At 45.4% G+C, this 16,951-nt stretch overlaps 1 protein-coding gene across 2 annotated transcripts in view; it reads right to left on the minus strand.

Moving 5' to 3' along the window:
• The window catches only part of SEZ6L (seizure related 6 homolog like), a 1,547,572-nt gene that overhangs the window by 33,251 nt on the left and 1,497,370 nt on the right, over nucleotides 1-16,951 (minus strand). The window contains exon 15 of one of the 2 annotated variants that reach the window (XM_069214699.1): nucleotides 2,383-2,497. In XM_069214699.1, the coding sequence (XP_069070800.1) occupies nucleotides 2,383-2,497 (115 nt within the window). The remainder of the gene's footprint in view (nucleotides 1-2,382; nucleotides 2,498-16,951) is intronic. The other variant, XM_069214700.1, reaches the window with a different exon arrangement.

The following is a 16,951-nucleotide window of genomic DNA, read 5'->3' on the forward strand; positions in this document are numbered from 1 at the left end:
GCCTTAGCCATCTAGTATTTGTAGCCTGTTTCCAGGTCACATGACTGGGTGTAGCTGAAAACTGGGCTGTGTGTATTCTTCCTAGGCAGCCACACACATTTGAGAGCTTAGGTGTGTCTGAGTGGGCCATCACTGTAAGGATGGGAGGGCGTAGCTGGGCAAAGCCCTACTTACAATTGAATAGTCTGTGTCCTGACTCCACACACAAGGGTCTTAATTCCCCCTGTTGTTAGTCTGTAGCCAGGATAGGGAAGGCAGGATGCCTGGGGACGTCAAAGGGAAACCTCTAGTAGCTTCTCCCACCTTCCAGAGAGGAGGCATCACATACAATCTTGGCCCTTAGGCACCACCTCTTCAGTACACATCTGGATTTGTGTATACTCTGCCAGGAGGATGGACTGCTTTGCTGTTGAAAGGACTGCCACGCTGCTGGACTGCTGCTCTGAAGAAACTTCTGCCCTGCTGTGCTGATCTGCTTCCCTCTTGCCTTGGTGAGAAGGACTGGACCTGCATCTACTGAACCCAGGACCCCTAAGTGACTCCAAAGGCTAGCTGGTTGGCCTCCTCACTAGACCCTCAGAGAAAGAAGACTCCAACAATCTTAAACCCAGCACCTGGACTCTGACACCTGCGTGAAGCTTTCCTGATGCAGGCCCTTGCATTTCTCATCTATGAGCTCCTCAGGTTCTTGCATCGCAGCCTCACAGCTCCTCTGAACCAAGGAATCATGACTGGACAACACATCTTTGATGTGGGACCTTGCATCGCAACCCATCATCAGTGGCATCCTCAACAATGATGCAGGACCATGCATTGCAGCTCCACAGCACCTCGAAACCAACACATCGCCTTGGCTACACAACGCATTCTCAGCTTCCTCAACATGAAACTTTGTCATGCTTTGCATTGAAATCAGGTGAAATGTGGTATAACAATATGCTTTTGGGGGATTACTAAGACCTTTTAAAACCGTACTGTGCAATGGAGGTTTAATACTTGCTTCATTTTTTACCCCAAATCTATTTGATCTACTACTGCACTTCATCCAGAAAGACAAGGCTAATCTCTTATTTTACCTCCTTACATGTTTGAGCATTGGTTTATCTTATGTGTTTTCATGATCAAAGGCTAGTAACAAGGTCAGCAATCGTTGAACCAGAGTAGTGGGCAAAGGGATTTCTTGCACAATAAACAAGGCCCCTGTAAAATAATGATTGCATGGAGGTAGCCTTTCCTGTATCAATATTTATTTGATCAACTTTTCACATGATCTATTAAGCGCGGTATAAACTGTAGCGTTTAATATAATAACTAGTTTCATGCTCACAATGGAATGAAAGTTATTCACCTATTGACTGTTGTAATAATTCATTGATAAATACAACTTTACAAAACGTACTTTGCCAACTTCACCTATTGACTGCTGCAATTATTCATTGATAAAGATAACAATGATGCCCGGATGTTGTAAACATCCCCATTTGATTGACTGGGACAAATGCTTTTTATTTGTAACACGAAACATAAACCTTAAATAGAATATAAAAAGGGTGGAAAGAAGGATTTCTTTTTCATTATATTTTTTATTTCTCTATTAGCACAATTTTATGTTCGCATCACTGATGCAGCTCTCAAAACAGCAGTTTTTACATAAGGGAACTGTGACATCAGAAGGACCGCAATTATGTTGCTCCTCTTTTTAAGGTCTCATGGCTTGAATTCTGCACCACTTCCTATTGAGAGGCATACACATTACATATGGAGCGGAGTATAATTTTGTATGGACCTGTTATTTAAAGGAACGTGGTACCACATACTTTTCATATCATTTGCTTCTTTTTACTTTAATTAATTTAACCAGCCCCCGTCGCATAATGTGTCCCTCAACTACTGCATAATTCCAGTAGCACTAACAGTAGCCAGCTCTGGCATGTATGCGCTGCTGCACCGGCACATTGTGGCTCTAAAGGCATCCAGACCCAACATGAACACTGCACAACCCAAAATAACCAAACTGGAGACCAGTTGGATATGGCCAAGAGACCCCATTAATACTTATCCGCACATCAGTGTGTAGTCAGTGGTCTAGTAAGATGGCCATGAACAACAATGCAAGCAAAGAAAATTGTCTCCCCTGAATCTTTGTTGGGTAGTAAACGACAACCATATTTGGGGGCAGCTAGCCACTGATACCTATGGATCCTGGTGCAATAACACTTGTTCAGCTATTGATACCTACATGGTGGTATGCATCTCTTTGGCCCATCCCAGCATGAACACGATTCCTCATTCACAGCCCTCGACAAATGTACTGAAGTGGGCACGATGCTTCAGAAAAAAATAAGATAAATTAATAATAAATAAATAAATAACTTCTCATACCTTGTGATGTAGATGTATGCCCCTCCAAGCAGTAAGGATATGATAACGACTGGGATGAATATTGCTAGCGCCATGTTTCCTCCTTCGAGAGATGTCTCTGCTGCCGCTTCGGCTACTGAAAAAGCAATTGTATTGATTAGAGTGTTGTCAGGAGCCAAACATTTTATCACTTAACCTGTATTTCACTGCCTCCTTTTCCATAGAGGTCACCTCAGAATGTTGACTCCTCTGAGCTGTATCTAGCAGTGCAGTGTCATCTGAAGGATTTGGGGTGCCCGGGAGGACTATGTTGGGGGCTCCTTTTTGGAACAACATTGAAATTTGTTACGCATTTCCTGCTAATTCAAGCCCACATAATCCTAAACTATACTTAATTATATATTACAATTTCAGAAACTGGGCCATACAAAATAATTTTAAATATGTGTTGTCCGGGACCACAACAATCCTTAAAACGACACTGGGTAGATTGAAGAAGAGCGGTTTAGGTAGTGATATAGACATCTTAGTCAAAGGTTAAATAGACAAAATGTTTGCCCATGCATTAAAACGACGTTGTCAGGGTGTACAAGGACTCGTTAGATAATTTTTATTTTGTGAAAGCAGATTGCTATATTTCTTTTAGTGGATCCTATGTACCGTGATTACCCCATGCCGAAATAATACAGATCAAAAATATTTCTCCTACAAAAATATTGAACGAAAGATGTTAGCAGCAGCAATAGTGACTTTATGATAAGATCTAGCTAAACAAATATCTATCTACTTGTAGTCAATCTCAACATCTGGCTCAGATGCTTAAAGTTGCTAGGTCTGTTGTTGGAATGGTTATTAAACACAGTCCTGCAGTAAATGAGAAATACTTGTGGGCAAGAGTCAGAATTTCTTTCAAATCCAGATTGTTTTGTAATAGATGTTGTATGGTCCTTTTCTGTGCATGCGTTATTTTTGGTTATTATTTTTGTAGTATATTCAAGTATAAACGCTTGTTTATTCACTTTCTCAACTATCGTGGCAAAATATACAAGTATATTACAGGCACACTTTTACAGCTTCCAGAGATATGGCATGCTGCAACTTTCCCCGGGGTTCATCAAATTCATATCCCAGAGTTAAAGAAATTGCATCTAAAAGGAAAAAATAGAATATTCTCCAACGACATCAAGCTTGAAAAGTAATTCCAAACAATCCACAAGGTGGCAGAAGGAGATTATAGAACAAACAATGTTTTCTACTTTTTGGAATAGTAGGATAGTTGGAGTTATACTCCGTGAGATTTAAAGTGACATTGGGTAAACAGATATAAAGACCACTAAGTTCAGGACCTTCTCTTCCAAGTGGTTAAATTTATTTTTCCCAGTATGATATTTACCGACAAACACGTATGTCCAGAATACCACTATTCATAATCTAGTTTTACGAGCATGTAATTTGCAAACGCCTGTAGTAGTGCCAGTATACTCATATACACTACTGTTTTGCATCGTTGTAAGTGTATTTATATAGCGCTTCGTACCATTGAGAAGGTACCAACTCAATAAACGTGGAAAATATATAAGCATCTTTCTTTTAATTTGCCCATATCTTAAGAATCCAACAATAATTCAAGCACAAATTTGAGGGAATTCCGTAATGCATTGCTTTTTTAAATAATTACCCGATATTTATATGTACTATAACAGGCTGCAAGAAAACAATAACGGTTCTACACTTTATGTTCTGGTTTTACTTATGTCCAAAGCAAATCTGCAACACTTAATACAACTATACGTTATGCAAAGAATAAACAATAACTGAGCAAACATCTCCTTTCTTGAGGGAAAGCAAACATACGCAATTGTTGCCTTTGAGAGAGCTGGGTTCCTTGGTCTGTTATTCGCAGGAAATGAATGCTTCCATATGACGTTAGTAGATCCACACGCGGGTGTATTTAGCGCCGTAGAGACAAGAAAAGCGATTTTATGCTGATTGTAGGTACCTGTATCATACTGGGCGGCTGTACAGAGGCGTGGGTGGCAGTTCCATGGCAGCAGATAAGAGGAAAATGTCAGCAAATCACACGCCCTATCTCCTTTTCTCTCTCGATCTCTCTCACACACACATACCCACACACATGCACGCTCGCCAAATTTCTGCATTAGGAGTAAGGATAGGAGCAGTACTGCCAGGAACTTAAAAAACCTCGACTTCTGACAGGAGGGAGCTCAGCCCTAGTTCTTAGTTTCTCAACTGCTCCAGTCTGTTCTTAATTTAAACATTTAGGCCCATATTTATACTTTTTGACGCAAACTAGCGCCGGCGCTGGTTTGCGTCAACATTTTTACAGCCGGCTAACGCTATTCCTATGTGCCATGCGGGTGCATTATTTTAGGAATGACGTTAGCCGGCGCTGCGGACTGGTCAGAGTAAAAAAAAAAAAGACTCAAACCAGGCAGCGCCAGCGTAGGGTAAAATGGGGGTTGTGTGTCAAAAAATGGTGCAAGTCAGGTTTGAGGCAAAAATCATGCCTCAAACCGGACTTGCGCCATTTTTTGATGCACAACCCCCATTGAAATGACTCCTGTCTTAGCAAAGACAGGAGTCATGTTGCCTTGCCCAATGGGCATGCCCAGGGGACTTCTGTCCCCTGGGCATGGTCATTCGGTACAGTGACATGTAGGGGGGCCCAAATTAGGCCCCTCTATGCCACTTAAAAAAACAAATACTTACCTCAACTTACCTGTACTTACCTCGGATGGGTCCCCCCATCCATGGGTGTCCTCCTGGGGTGGGCGAGGATGGCAGGGGGTGTTCCTGGGGGCAGGGAAGGGCACCTCTGGACTGCTTCCATGGTCAGAGACCATGGAAGTGAGCCCACAGGTCCCTTAATGCCTGCCCTCACCGCTGTGCGCCGTTTTTTAAGGCCCACCCCCTCCTGTGTGTCAAAATGACGCGGTAGTATAAATAAGGCGCACAGGCCTTAAAGTCATTTTTTGGGCGGGAACGCCTACCTTGCATGTCATTAACACAAGGCACTTTCCCGGATCCAAAAAATTACGCACACAGAGGAATTTTGACGTCCGCGGGCTCGGGTGTCAAAGTTTAAATATTGTGCACGGTTTGCGCCGAATGTGCTTACATTTGTTGATGCACATTCGGAGCAAACAGAGTATAAATATGCCCCTTAAAGAGAAAACAGGATAAACACCACATATTTGTCTTAAATGGCTTCTTCCCCTTCCACCACTGCTGGCACCCAATGTCATGTTATGTATACACTAGAACCATTGGGATAGCCGACGGGTCAGCAGGATAGTGGACACCTCTTCCACCTTTTCTGTGGGTAGACGGGAAAAAGCAGGAAGTGGGGTTAGAAGGGAACATTTTAGCAAGGGATAGGATGGGGACAGCTTGAGGATGACTCGCTTCTTCAGAAGTAGAATACTCTATTAGTAATTGTGGAACTAATGAATAAAGAAGAATATATTGATACACTTGTCTGGTGTAATTCTCAGTCCATACTGCAGACACAACAACTGGTGAGGAAGGAAAGAAACGAGTCTATGCATGCTGCAAGCCCATCTGTTGAGTGTAAAATCTGTGCGGAGGCTGTGGAACAATGACAGCAGGTCACAAGTCGAGGGTACACGCTTTAAGTACCATATACCCACTGTTTTTACAGGGTGGAAGCCGTCTACCCTGCCAAGAGGTTGGGCCATACATACACATGGTAAACTTGTCCTGGTGTAATTTTTAGACACCTCAGAATCTCCTGTACGTTGTCTGCTTTTGTTCTGAGCAGCCACGTGTAAGCAGGGAAAGGCCTTATCAGATTGCAGCTCGGCACATAACACAGGCTGAAATTAAGGGGCCAACAGGCCTCCTTTTGTTGGAGTAGCTTGGCTAGGAGCCATTGGGAGCCTCACACTTAAATGCAATGGAGAGGAAACATTGGCACATAGCTTATCGCTTCACAGGTGTTTCAGAGGGGCATGCTTTTGACTTTGTTCAGTCCCCGTATATAAGCGATTTGCATACACTGTAAGAATGTCAGATGTGTTGGTCTTTCGAAGTATTTACACAAATAGTTTAAATACCACTATTTAGTTTTATTTATTTTATATTGCTATAGTGCTACTCATTCCAGTGCAGGGTGTCACAGTACATTACATCACACATATACACATTATACACTGCCAATAAATCATATGTGTGTAAATCAATGTACAGGATGTGTTACATAAGACGGTGAGGATTGCAAGGCAAAGGAACCACATGTCCTTCATACGTCATTGTGATATATTAGAAGGATTACAATTTATGAACTGCAAGTAACAAAAGGATCTCTGTTTTAAAAGCGGTGACCCACTTACATAATATAAAAAAATACAAATCTGTCACCAACGTGTTACATAATATGCTTTTCAGGAGACATATTAACTCTCTATGCTACTTTGATTCAAAACTGGAACTAGAAAAAACACAGATTGCTCCAGCAAATAGGTTAACCTCCAGAGTTATCGTATCATTATTGTTATTCCCTGAGATCTAGTTGCCACACAGAGATCTCTGCAGCAGGTGCCTTAACCCTATAAGATCTTTTAAAATGCAGACTTTGCAACCAATTAAGCAGAACAACAGATTTACTGCCACGTTTCTCCTTGTTGCCATTTTCTCAGTGGCTGGGTCTTTAAAAAAAAAGGGCTTATTTACAAGCCACTTGTGCTGCCATTGCGTCATTTTTTGTACAGGGAAAAGTGACACACTGGTGGCACAACAGGCTTGTAAATAAGCCCTAAATGTATACATTGAGGCAGATTTGTGTTGGTGTTGTGTCACTTTTTTGGCACAACCCTGCCACAAAATCTAATTTGTTAAATATTGTAATGAACTTAAATGTGCTAACGATATACATGCTAAACATATTTGTGAGGTCTTAAGATCTGATGTCACTTCTTATGAGTGAGGTCATGAGTCATGATGCCACTTGCTGTAATGGCACATGTGATGTCACTCACTGTGATGTCACACACTGTGATGTAATCCTCCATGATGTCACTTGCATACTGCTTAACTTGGATAGTCCCCACACCCTTTTATTTAGAACTTGTGCCCTGAAGAACAGTGTCATCCAAAACCTGACTGGCACCAGTTAGTTAATGCCTGCCAGCCAGGAAGGATAACAACACTGACGGCAGCTCAAGACTCCAATACAGAAACCAGCTGAGACAACACAGACACTGAATTACGAGGCTGCACATAGCTGCAGCCTGTCCACTGCAGCTGTGTGGGTGGTCTCAAGCCCTACATTGCTTGTACTGAACAGCACGAGTCTTCCCTCACCACATCAGTCATACATTAGCTGTGTGTGTGTGTATGTGTGTGTGTGTGTGTGTGTGTGCAGAGACATCCAACACAGTTGAGCATCCCCAAAAGGGACTAAAAACAGTGACCTGCAGCCTCCTGCAATACGAAACACAACATTTCCTTAGCAGGACTTCATGGCTGTAGAGAGAAGGCACATGGGTCAATGAAAAGGGCTGAGGGTTTAGAGGTGAACTCCTGTGACTGAGAGCACTCATTCGACCTCCTGACTGTGGTGCTCATTAGGAAAGGTCGCTGAATCAAGGAACAGTATTGTGCAATGGAAAAGGAGGGATGAACGTCAAGAGCAATCAGAAGACATGTTAGACCCAGCATCCTTGGTGTAGTCTCGAACTAACGAACAGTATTCCATCTCCCTCAAATAATTGAAAACATTTCAGGAGAATTTGGTTCGTGAGTAATCCCCCTCTTGTTCCCCTGTTTTTAACCTTCTTGAGGTTAATGATCTTTTGGTGCATTATGAAAACATTAGTCGATGCTGAGAAAACCATAATACAAGACTATTTTCCAAAGACAGCTTGAAAAGTATTTTTAACGGCAGCATTGAAGTTAAATGTTGTGAAATCCTGAAAACATTGCTCGATATCTATGCAAAATTAGACATTTATTCTGATTATTTCTGGAGGGAGTCTATTGTGTGAAAACGAATATCAAAAGACGAATTCATAAGTTTGATTTCATAACGATTTTGTTGTGAGTTACAAAAGCGTGTTTAATAGTTGAGCATTCAAGTGCTAATAATTATTGTGATTTTGCTGAAAGGCTTGGTGATTGCTCAATCGAATGATATTAATTATTGTTATGTTGCTGAAAGACTCTGTGATATTTGTAGTTCTATTGTTTTTTATTTGTTTTTGGTGTTAGAAATTCCTGCACCAAACCCTGAGGCAACTTTCTTAGAACAACAGTGAAGCTCCTTTGTGAACCAATGTTTTTGTTCCTCTTCCCTTTCCAAATCTCTGTTTCCTATCCCTTTCCCCCAGAGGCTATCTGCTCGTTCCCTGTTCAGTTCAGATACGAGAGAATAGTGTTTAGGGGTGAAGCTTTTATTTTCTTCGCTCCCGTGGAACCTGGAATTCAGGTGAGTGGACATAGTCTTGTCAGAAAGCCAAGCCCACGAAAATTAAGTCCGCCCAAGCAAAGATGTCTCAGACAGAGGTCAACATGGAGGATCTTGAGCGGGCTCTAATGTAGGTTCAGGCTGAGGTAGCGCAATTGGGAGAGGAAAATTATTCTCTTAGAGAACAACTTGAGAGGTACAAAATTAGAGGGGAACTATGGTTAGGTGCAATTCCTAGAACAGACAAACCCTTTCTCAAGCCACCAACCTTTGTTCCTAATAAAGGTACTACACCTGAAGAAGCAACACCTATGAAACTCACTGTAGTGACCCCTACACCAGTTCCATTGGCTCTGCCAAAAAGATTCACTGGCGATAGTGGTAAATTTGATATATTTATGAACTAATGTCACTTGCAGTTTTTGTGCAGGCCCGCAGCTTTTCCGGATGATACCGAAAAAAGTTGCATTTGTCCTTTTGTACCTTGCAGGGAATGCTGCTAATTGGTCTATCCCCTTAGTCCAAAATGATGATCCTCTTTTGTGTAATGTCCCAGAGTTTCAAGCCCAAATGAAGAAACTTTTTTCTCGACACCCCTTTTGCAATCCAGTGATACTGAGTTATTGAATTTGAAACAAGAGACTAAAGACCTCTTAACATACGTAACCACTTTCAATAGATTAGTATCAGAAACCCATTGGCCAGAGAGTAAAAGAACCTCACTGTTGGACTTTTGCTTATGCAGGGTCATCCCCAGACTTTTTTGCCTCCTGCCTCCTATATTTTTCTGACATGTTGCTGTTGGCTTTTCAACTCTGAGCACTTTACCACTGCTAACCAGTGCTAAAGTGCATATGCTCTCCTGTTTAAATTGTATGTAAGTGGTTTATCCATGATTGGCATATTTGATTTACTAGTAAGTCCCTAGTAAGGTGCACTAGAGGTGCCAGGGCCTGTAAATCAAATGCTACTAGTGGGCCTGCAGCACTGGTTGTGCCACCCACATAAGTAGCTCTGTAATCATGTCTCAGACCTGCCACTGCAGTGTCTGTATGTGTATTTTTACACTGTAAATTCGACTTGACAAGTGTACCCACTTGCCAGGCCTAAACCTTCCCTTTCCTTACATGTAAGGCACCCCTAAGGTATGCCCTAGGTAGCCCCAAGGGCAGGGTGCAGTGTATGGATAAGGTAGGACATATAGTAATGTGGTTTATATGTCCTGACAGTGAAATACTGCCAATTTCGTTTTCACTGTTGCAAGGTCTGTCTCTCTCTCATAGGATAATATGGGGGCTACCTTTAAATATGATTAAAGTGTAGATTCCCCTAGAGAGTAGATGGACATGTGGAGTTTGGGATCCCTGAACTCACAATTTAAAAATACATCTTTTAGTAAAGTTGATTTTAAGATTGTGAGGTTGGAAATGCCACTTTTAGAAAGTGAGCATTTTCTTGCTTAAACCATTCTGTGACTCTGCCTTGTTTGTGGATTCCCTGTCTGGGTCAGTTTGACAGTTGGGTTGTTTTTCACCTCACACCAGACAGTGACACAAAGGGAGCTGGGGTGTGATCTGCATTTCCTGATTAGCCATCTCTGCTAGGAGGGAGGGGTGGAGTGGTCACTCTCATCTGAAAGGACTGTGCCTGCCTCTGACAATGCTGTCTCCAGCCCCCTGGTGTGTGTCTGAGGCCTTGCCTGGGCAAGGCAGGATTTCACAAGAAGGTGTGAGTCCCCTTTGAAGAAAGGTGACTTCAAAGACTAAAATGGGTATAAGAAGGGCACCCAAACTTACAAACTTTAGAAACACTTCTGGAACCAAGAGGAACCTCTGCCTGGAGAAGAGCTGATAGCTGAGGAAAACGTGCTGCCCTGCCTGTGACTGTGCTTTGTGGAGCTTTCCTGCAGTGCTGCTTCTGCCAGAGTAAGAGGGCAAAGACTGGACTTTGTGTGCCTTCCATCTTGAAGAAGAAATCTCCAAGGGCTTGATGTAGAGCTTGCCTCCTGTTGTTGAAGTCTCAGGGATAGCAAAGACTTCTTCCTGCCAGCACCTGGAGTCTCTGGAGAGACCCCTACTCTGCTCTGTGGTGCCCTTCCAGTTCCTGGGACCCTGAAAGGAGAGGCTGGCAGCCTAAGGACAAAAATACACGCACCGAGCACCGTGCGGAGAAAAGATCGACGCGAATCCGATCGCGGCTGAGAAAACGACGCGACGCCGGTTCCGCAGCTGAGAAACGACGCCGCAGGAAACGCGACCGAAAAACCGACGCCCGGAGCAGGAGAAACGACGCGCAGCATCGCTGACGGAGGCTGAGAGATCGCACCCTGCGCCGCGGGACTTTCGGATCGTCGTGTGGCTGACTTTTTCAACGCGCACCGCCGTGCCGAGTTGTTTTCGACGCACACAGCCGTGCAGGGTTACTTTCGACGCACACCGCCCGTGCGGGGTTATTTTTGACGCAAACCAGGTACATTTTCACGCTAGCAGCGCTAGTGTGGTGTTACAACTACCTAAAGACTCTTTTTATTTTAAACCTTTAAAAAATCATAACTTGACTTGTGTATGTTGGATTGTTGTCGTTTTGGTCTTGTTTTGTCTAGATAAATATTTCCTATTTTTCTAAACTGGTGTTGTGTCATTTTGTAGTGTTTTCATTGAGTTACTGTGTGTGTTGGTACAAATACTTTACGCCCAGCACTCTGAGGTTAAGCCTACTGCTCTGCCAAGCTACCAAGGGGGTAAGCAGGGGTTAGCTGAGGGTGATTCTCTTTTATCCTAACTAGAGTGAGGGTCCTTGCTTGAACAGGGGGTAACCTGACTGTCAACCAAAGACCCCATTTCTAACATTGGTGACCAGCGGTCGGGATTGGACTTGTATTTGTACTTGACATACAGTAATTAAGTGTACACTACTGTTTTGAGTTCAGACCACTACGTGACCACATACTACTTGTCTTGTGATTCTGCTTTTTGTTCTCTGATGTCCTCCTGGAAGTATTGCTAATATTTTTGGACTTTGTTTTTTGGTTGTGAAGCCTTTGCAGAATGGAAGTCAATTTCTGGCACCTATTTATGTATAAAAAGTGGCAGCTTAAAGCATTCTGCATGGAAAGGGGACTGGCTGTGAACAAGAAATCCAGAAGGGAGGATCTTGAGTCAGCCCTGTTTCAGTATGAATTGAAACGTTGTCAGGCAACACCACCAAATGACTCTGAGGAGGAGGACTACTCCGAAGAGGAGGGCAGTGGCCCTGAGGAGGGAACAGAAAGAGATGATTGGCTCCTAGCTCGAATCCGGAGTCTGGAAGAGCTAGATGCAGAGCTTGAGAGGGCTGAGGAGAAGAGAGCCTTAGTCCTGGAAAAAGAAAGGATTGCAGCTCAAGAGCTGAGCTGTGAAGAGCTGAAGCTGGAGGCCATGAGGGCTGAGTCCAGTTCAGATGGTGGCAGCAAAAATCTTGTATCCAGTACTGCTGAAGAAGTGCACATGCCCAGAGAGGTGGTGCCCTACTTGAAGGAGGGAGTTAACACACGCCAGGAGGTTCAGGGGTATGAGGTAGCTCCAGTGATGCACAGGGTCTCTGAGGTGGATTGGGGAACTGGCATGGGGAGTCATATTCCTACTGGTGGGAGGGACACTCTACTGACTCTAGGTGAGAGTGACAGGGAGAGGGGTTCCCCCCAGGTAGAAGTCCTGGTTATGGAGTGTGAAAACATCCCAGAAGAGTGTGGGTTGAGTGTCAGGGACAGTCAGGTACTGTCTCACCAGTCTCAGGAGGGTGATGTGGGGTGCTTTTTCAAAGCAGAGTCACTGGATGGTTGGATGAAGGGTACTTTGGTTAATTCATGTGAGGGGCTGAGTGATGTAATTGCTGGAGAGCATATGTCTAGTCCTTATTTTCCAGAGCTATGCCAACACCAGGTGGAGTGTGAGTTCTCTGACCCCAGGGAGCTTACAATGGAGGCAGACTTCTGGGTGAGTACCAGAGAGTCTGAAGAGGCATTTGGGGGTGCTCCTGAGAGGAGTGGTCTAGGTAGTTCCCAACCAGGTGAGGTAGGGAAGGATTGTAGTGTCCCAGGTAGGTCCCAGTGTAGTGGGATGGGTGAGGGACCCCATGTCCAGTCTCAGAGGAGAGGGAATGGGGATGGGTTGAGGCCCAAGGTGCCCGAGATCCGGTCCCAGGTCCTGGAGGGTTCCCTGCGGGAACACCAGGAGGGGAGCCTGTACCATAGGGCCATCTGTTGAGGGAGACCCCACAGTGTCAGGAGAACTTGGGGGGGCCGCTGTAGCCAGCGTCCCACCAGTTCTGGTGTCTGGCAGTACCACTCCTAGTGAGGGGGTGCAGAAGTCCAGACAGAGGGTTGAGAGGGGGTTGCGGACCCCAGTGGAGAACCTGGAGGGTCAGGGGTCAGCTCTGAGAGCAGAGCCCCCCATGAATGACCTTGGTGAGACCATGTCTGGGTTGGGGGGAATCCAGACTCTGTCAGATGGGCAGAGGTCAGGAGACCTGCGCCAGCCAGACTCTTGTGTGGCCCTTCGGGACAGTGTGTCCCTTGAGGGGGGTAAGTGTGCCCCCCTGGAAGTCCTGGTGTGCCAGGCAATGGTTCAACCGCAGGGTGGTGACTCTGGGTTGAATGATCAGGTTCAGGGGGTAAACTCTGACCTGCTGGGGGGTAAGTGTGCTCCCAAGGAAGTCCTGGTGTGCCAGGCAGTGGTTCAACCGCAGGGTGGTGACCCTGGGTTGGATGACCAGGTTCAGAGGGTAAACTCTGACCTGGTAGGGGGTAGGTATGCCCCCCAGGAAGTCCTGGTTTGCCAGGCAGTGATCCAGTCTGTGGGTACAGGCCCTGGATTGGGAGGCCAGGTTAAGGGTGTCCCCCCTGACCTGGAGGAAGGGGCTACTGCTAACAGTGCCCCTACCATGTTGTCTTCTGGGGGGGCCGCTCCTAGTTGGGTGGTTCAGGACCCCAGAAGAGAGGGCAGGGGGAGGGAAGCCTCACCCCTGGCCCTGGTCCAACCTGAAGGTACAGACCCCAGGTTGGAGGATCAGTTGCAGGTTAACATCCCTGCACTGATGGGAGAATTGTGCAGGACTGCTTCTACAAGCACCCTGACAGTTTTTGACTCTGGGGGTGCCGCTTCTGCGGGGAGGGTACAGAGCCCCAGAGGGGAGGACCAGGGTCAGGTTAACATCCCTGACCTGGTGGAAGAGAGAGTGGTCAAAGGGTGCCAGGCACCTGGGGCTACCACCCCCCACTCTCCACAGTCACAGTGGTTAGAGAGGCCTGAGGTCGGGCCCTCATCCCTGACAGTTGTCTGGGGCCACTGTGGCTTGCTGTCCTGGTGGACAGAGTTGCCCCTGGGGGGGGGAGGACGAGAGTCACACCCCGGGGGTGGAGTGGGCAACACCACTGTGTTGGCCCTGGTGGTACTATCTGCCCATTGCAACACATCTGTGAGCAAAGTAAAGTTAGGTGTTGCACAGATGGTGTCTGTAGATGTGGAGAAGGGTTCCCCATGGGTTAGCTTAGTGGGCCCTGAGAGTATGGACAGAGGGATCCAACTGGAGTCAGGAAGGCGTAGAACGGGAACATGCCCCTGCTGTTGTGGGCCTGGGTCCCTGTTCTATCGCCCCAATCAGGGAAGTACATCAAGGTATTGATTGTTCTCCCCTGGCTTTAGGCTGGTAGGGGGTCGTGTTGGACTTTTGCTTATGCAGGGTCATCCCCAGACTTTTTTGCCTCCTGCCTCCTATATTTTTCTGACATGTTGCTGTTGGCTTTTCAACTCTGAGCACTTTACCACTGCTAACCAGTGCTAAAGTGCATATGCTCTCCTGTTTAAATTGTATGTAAGTGGTTTATCCATGATTGGCATATTTGATTTACTAGTAAGTCCCTAGTAAGGTGCACTAGAGGTGCCAGGGCCTGTAAATCAAATGCTACTAGTGGGCCTGCAGCACTGGTTGTGCCACCCACATAAGTAGCTCTGTAATCATGTCTCAGACCTGCCACTGCAGTGTCTGTATGTGTATTTTTACACTGTAAATTCGACTTGACAAGTGTACCCACTTGCCAGGCCTAAACCTTCCCTTTCCTTACATGTAAGGCACCCCTAAGGTATGCCCTAGGTAGCCCCAAGGGCAGGGTGCAGTGTATGGATAAGGTAGGACATATAGTAATGTGGTTTATATGTCCTGACAGTGAAATACTGCCAATTTCGTTTTCACTGTTGCAAGGTCTGTCTCTCTCTCATAGGATAATATGGGGGCTACCTTTAAATATGATTAAAGTGTAGATTCCCCTAGAGAGTAGATGGACATGTGGAGTTTGGGATCCCTGAACTCACAATTTAAAAATACATCTTTTAGTAAAGTTGATTTTAAGATTGTGAGGTTGGAAATGCCACTTTTAGAAAGTGAGCATTTTCTTGCTTAAACCATTCTGTGACTCTGCCTTGTTTGTGGATTCCCTGTCTGGGTCAGTTTGACAGTTGGGTTGTTTTTCACCTCACACCAGACAGTGACACAAAGGGAGCTGGGGTGTGATCTGCATTTCCTGATTAGCCATCTCTGCTAGGAGGGAGGGGTGGAGTGGTCACTCTCATCTGAAAGGACTGTGCCTGCCTCTGACAATGCTGTCTCCAGCCCCCTGGTGTGTGTCTGAGGCCTTGCCTGGGCAAGGCAGGATTTCACAAGAAGGTGTGAGTCCCCTTTGAAGAAAGGTGACTTCAAAGACTAAAATGGGTATAAGAAGGGCACCCAAACTTACAAACTTTAGAAACACTTCTGGAACCAAGAGGAACCTCTGCCTGGAGAAGAGCTGATAGCTGAGGAAAACGTGCTGCCCTGCCTGTGACTGTGCTTTGTGGAGCTTTCCTGCAGTGCTGCTTCTGCCAGAGTAAGAGGGCAAAGACTGGACTTTGTGTGCCTTCCATCTTGAAGAAGAAATCTCCAAGGGCTTGATGTAGAGCTTGCCTCCTGTTGTTGAAGTCTCAGGGATAGCAAAGACTTCTTCCTGCCAGCACCTGGAGTCTCTGGAGAGACCCCTACTCTGCTCTGTGGTGCCCTTCCAGTTCCTGGGACCCTGAAAGGAGAGGCTGGCAGCCTAAGGACAAAAATACACGCACCGAGCACCGTGCGGAGAAAAGATCGACGCGAATCCGATCGCGGCTGAGAAAACGACGCGACGCCGGTTCCGCAGCTGAGAAACGACGCCGCAGGAAACGCGACCGAAAAACCGACGCCCGGAGCAGGAGAAACGACGCGCAGCATCGCTGACGGAGGCTGAGAGATCGCACCCTGCGCCGCGGGACTTTCGGATCGTCGTGTGGCTGACTTTTTCAACGCGCACCGCCGTGCCGAGTTGTTTTCGACGCACACAGCCGTGCAGGGTTACTTTCGACGCACACCGCCCGTGCGGGGTTATTTTTGACGCAAACCAGGTACATTTTCACGCTAGCAGCGCTAGTGTGGTGTTACAACTACCTAAAGACTCTTTTTATTTTAAACCTTTAAAAAATCATAACTTGACTTGTGTATGTTGGATTGTTGTCGTTTTGGTCTTGTTTTGTCTAGATAAATATTTCCTATTTTTCTAAACTGGTGTTGTGTCATTTTGTAGTGTTTTCATTGAGTTACTGTGTGTGTTGGTACAAATACTTTGCGCCCAGCACTCTGAGGTTAAGCCTACTGCTCTGCCAAGCTACCAAGGGGGTAAGCAGGGGTTAGCTGAGGGTGATTCTCTTTTATCCTAACTAGAGTGAGGGTCCTTGCTTGAACAGGGGGTAACCTGACTGTCAACCAAAGACCCCATTTCTAACACTCACTATTTTATCAGAGATTCCGAAATGAGTTAAAAGACATTTTGTCTCAGATAGTAGAACCGCTCGAAGATTATGGCAAATTTGTTGATTTAGTTGTAATAATTGATCATTGATTAAATGAGAGAAAAGGCGAAAAAGGTAGAGGAGATAATACACGTCTTATCGTTGTACGTGCTGAGAAAAAAGAAGAGACTAAGAATCAGGAAAGTAGTGAAGCAATGCAAACAGGGGGTATCTGTTCTCCGTTATCCATAGAAGAAAAAGATAGGAGACATTCTTTGAAATTATCTCTCTATTATGGCATAGCAGGTTATTTTGCACA

This window comes from Pleurodeles waltl, chromosome 11 (assembly GCF_031143425.1).
Source record: "Pleurodeles waltl isolate 20211129_DDA chromosome 11, aPleWal1.hap1.20221129, whole genome shotgun sequence".
Taxonomy (NCBI): domain Eukaryota; kingdom Metazoa; phylum Chordata; class Amphibia; order Caudata; family Salamandridae; genus Pleurodeles; species Pleurodeles waltl.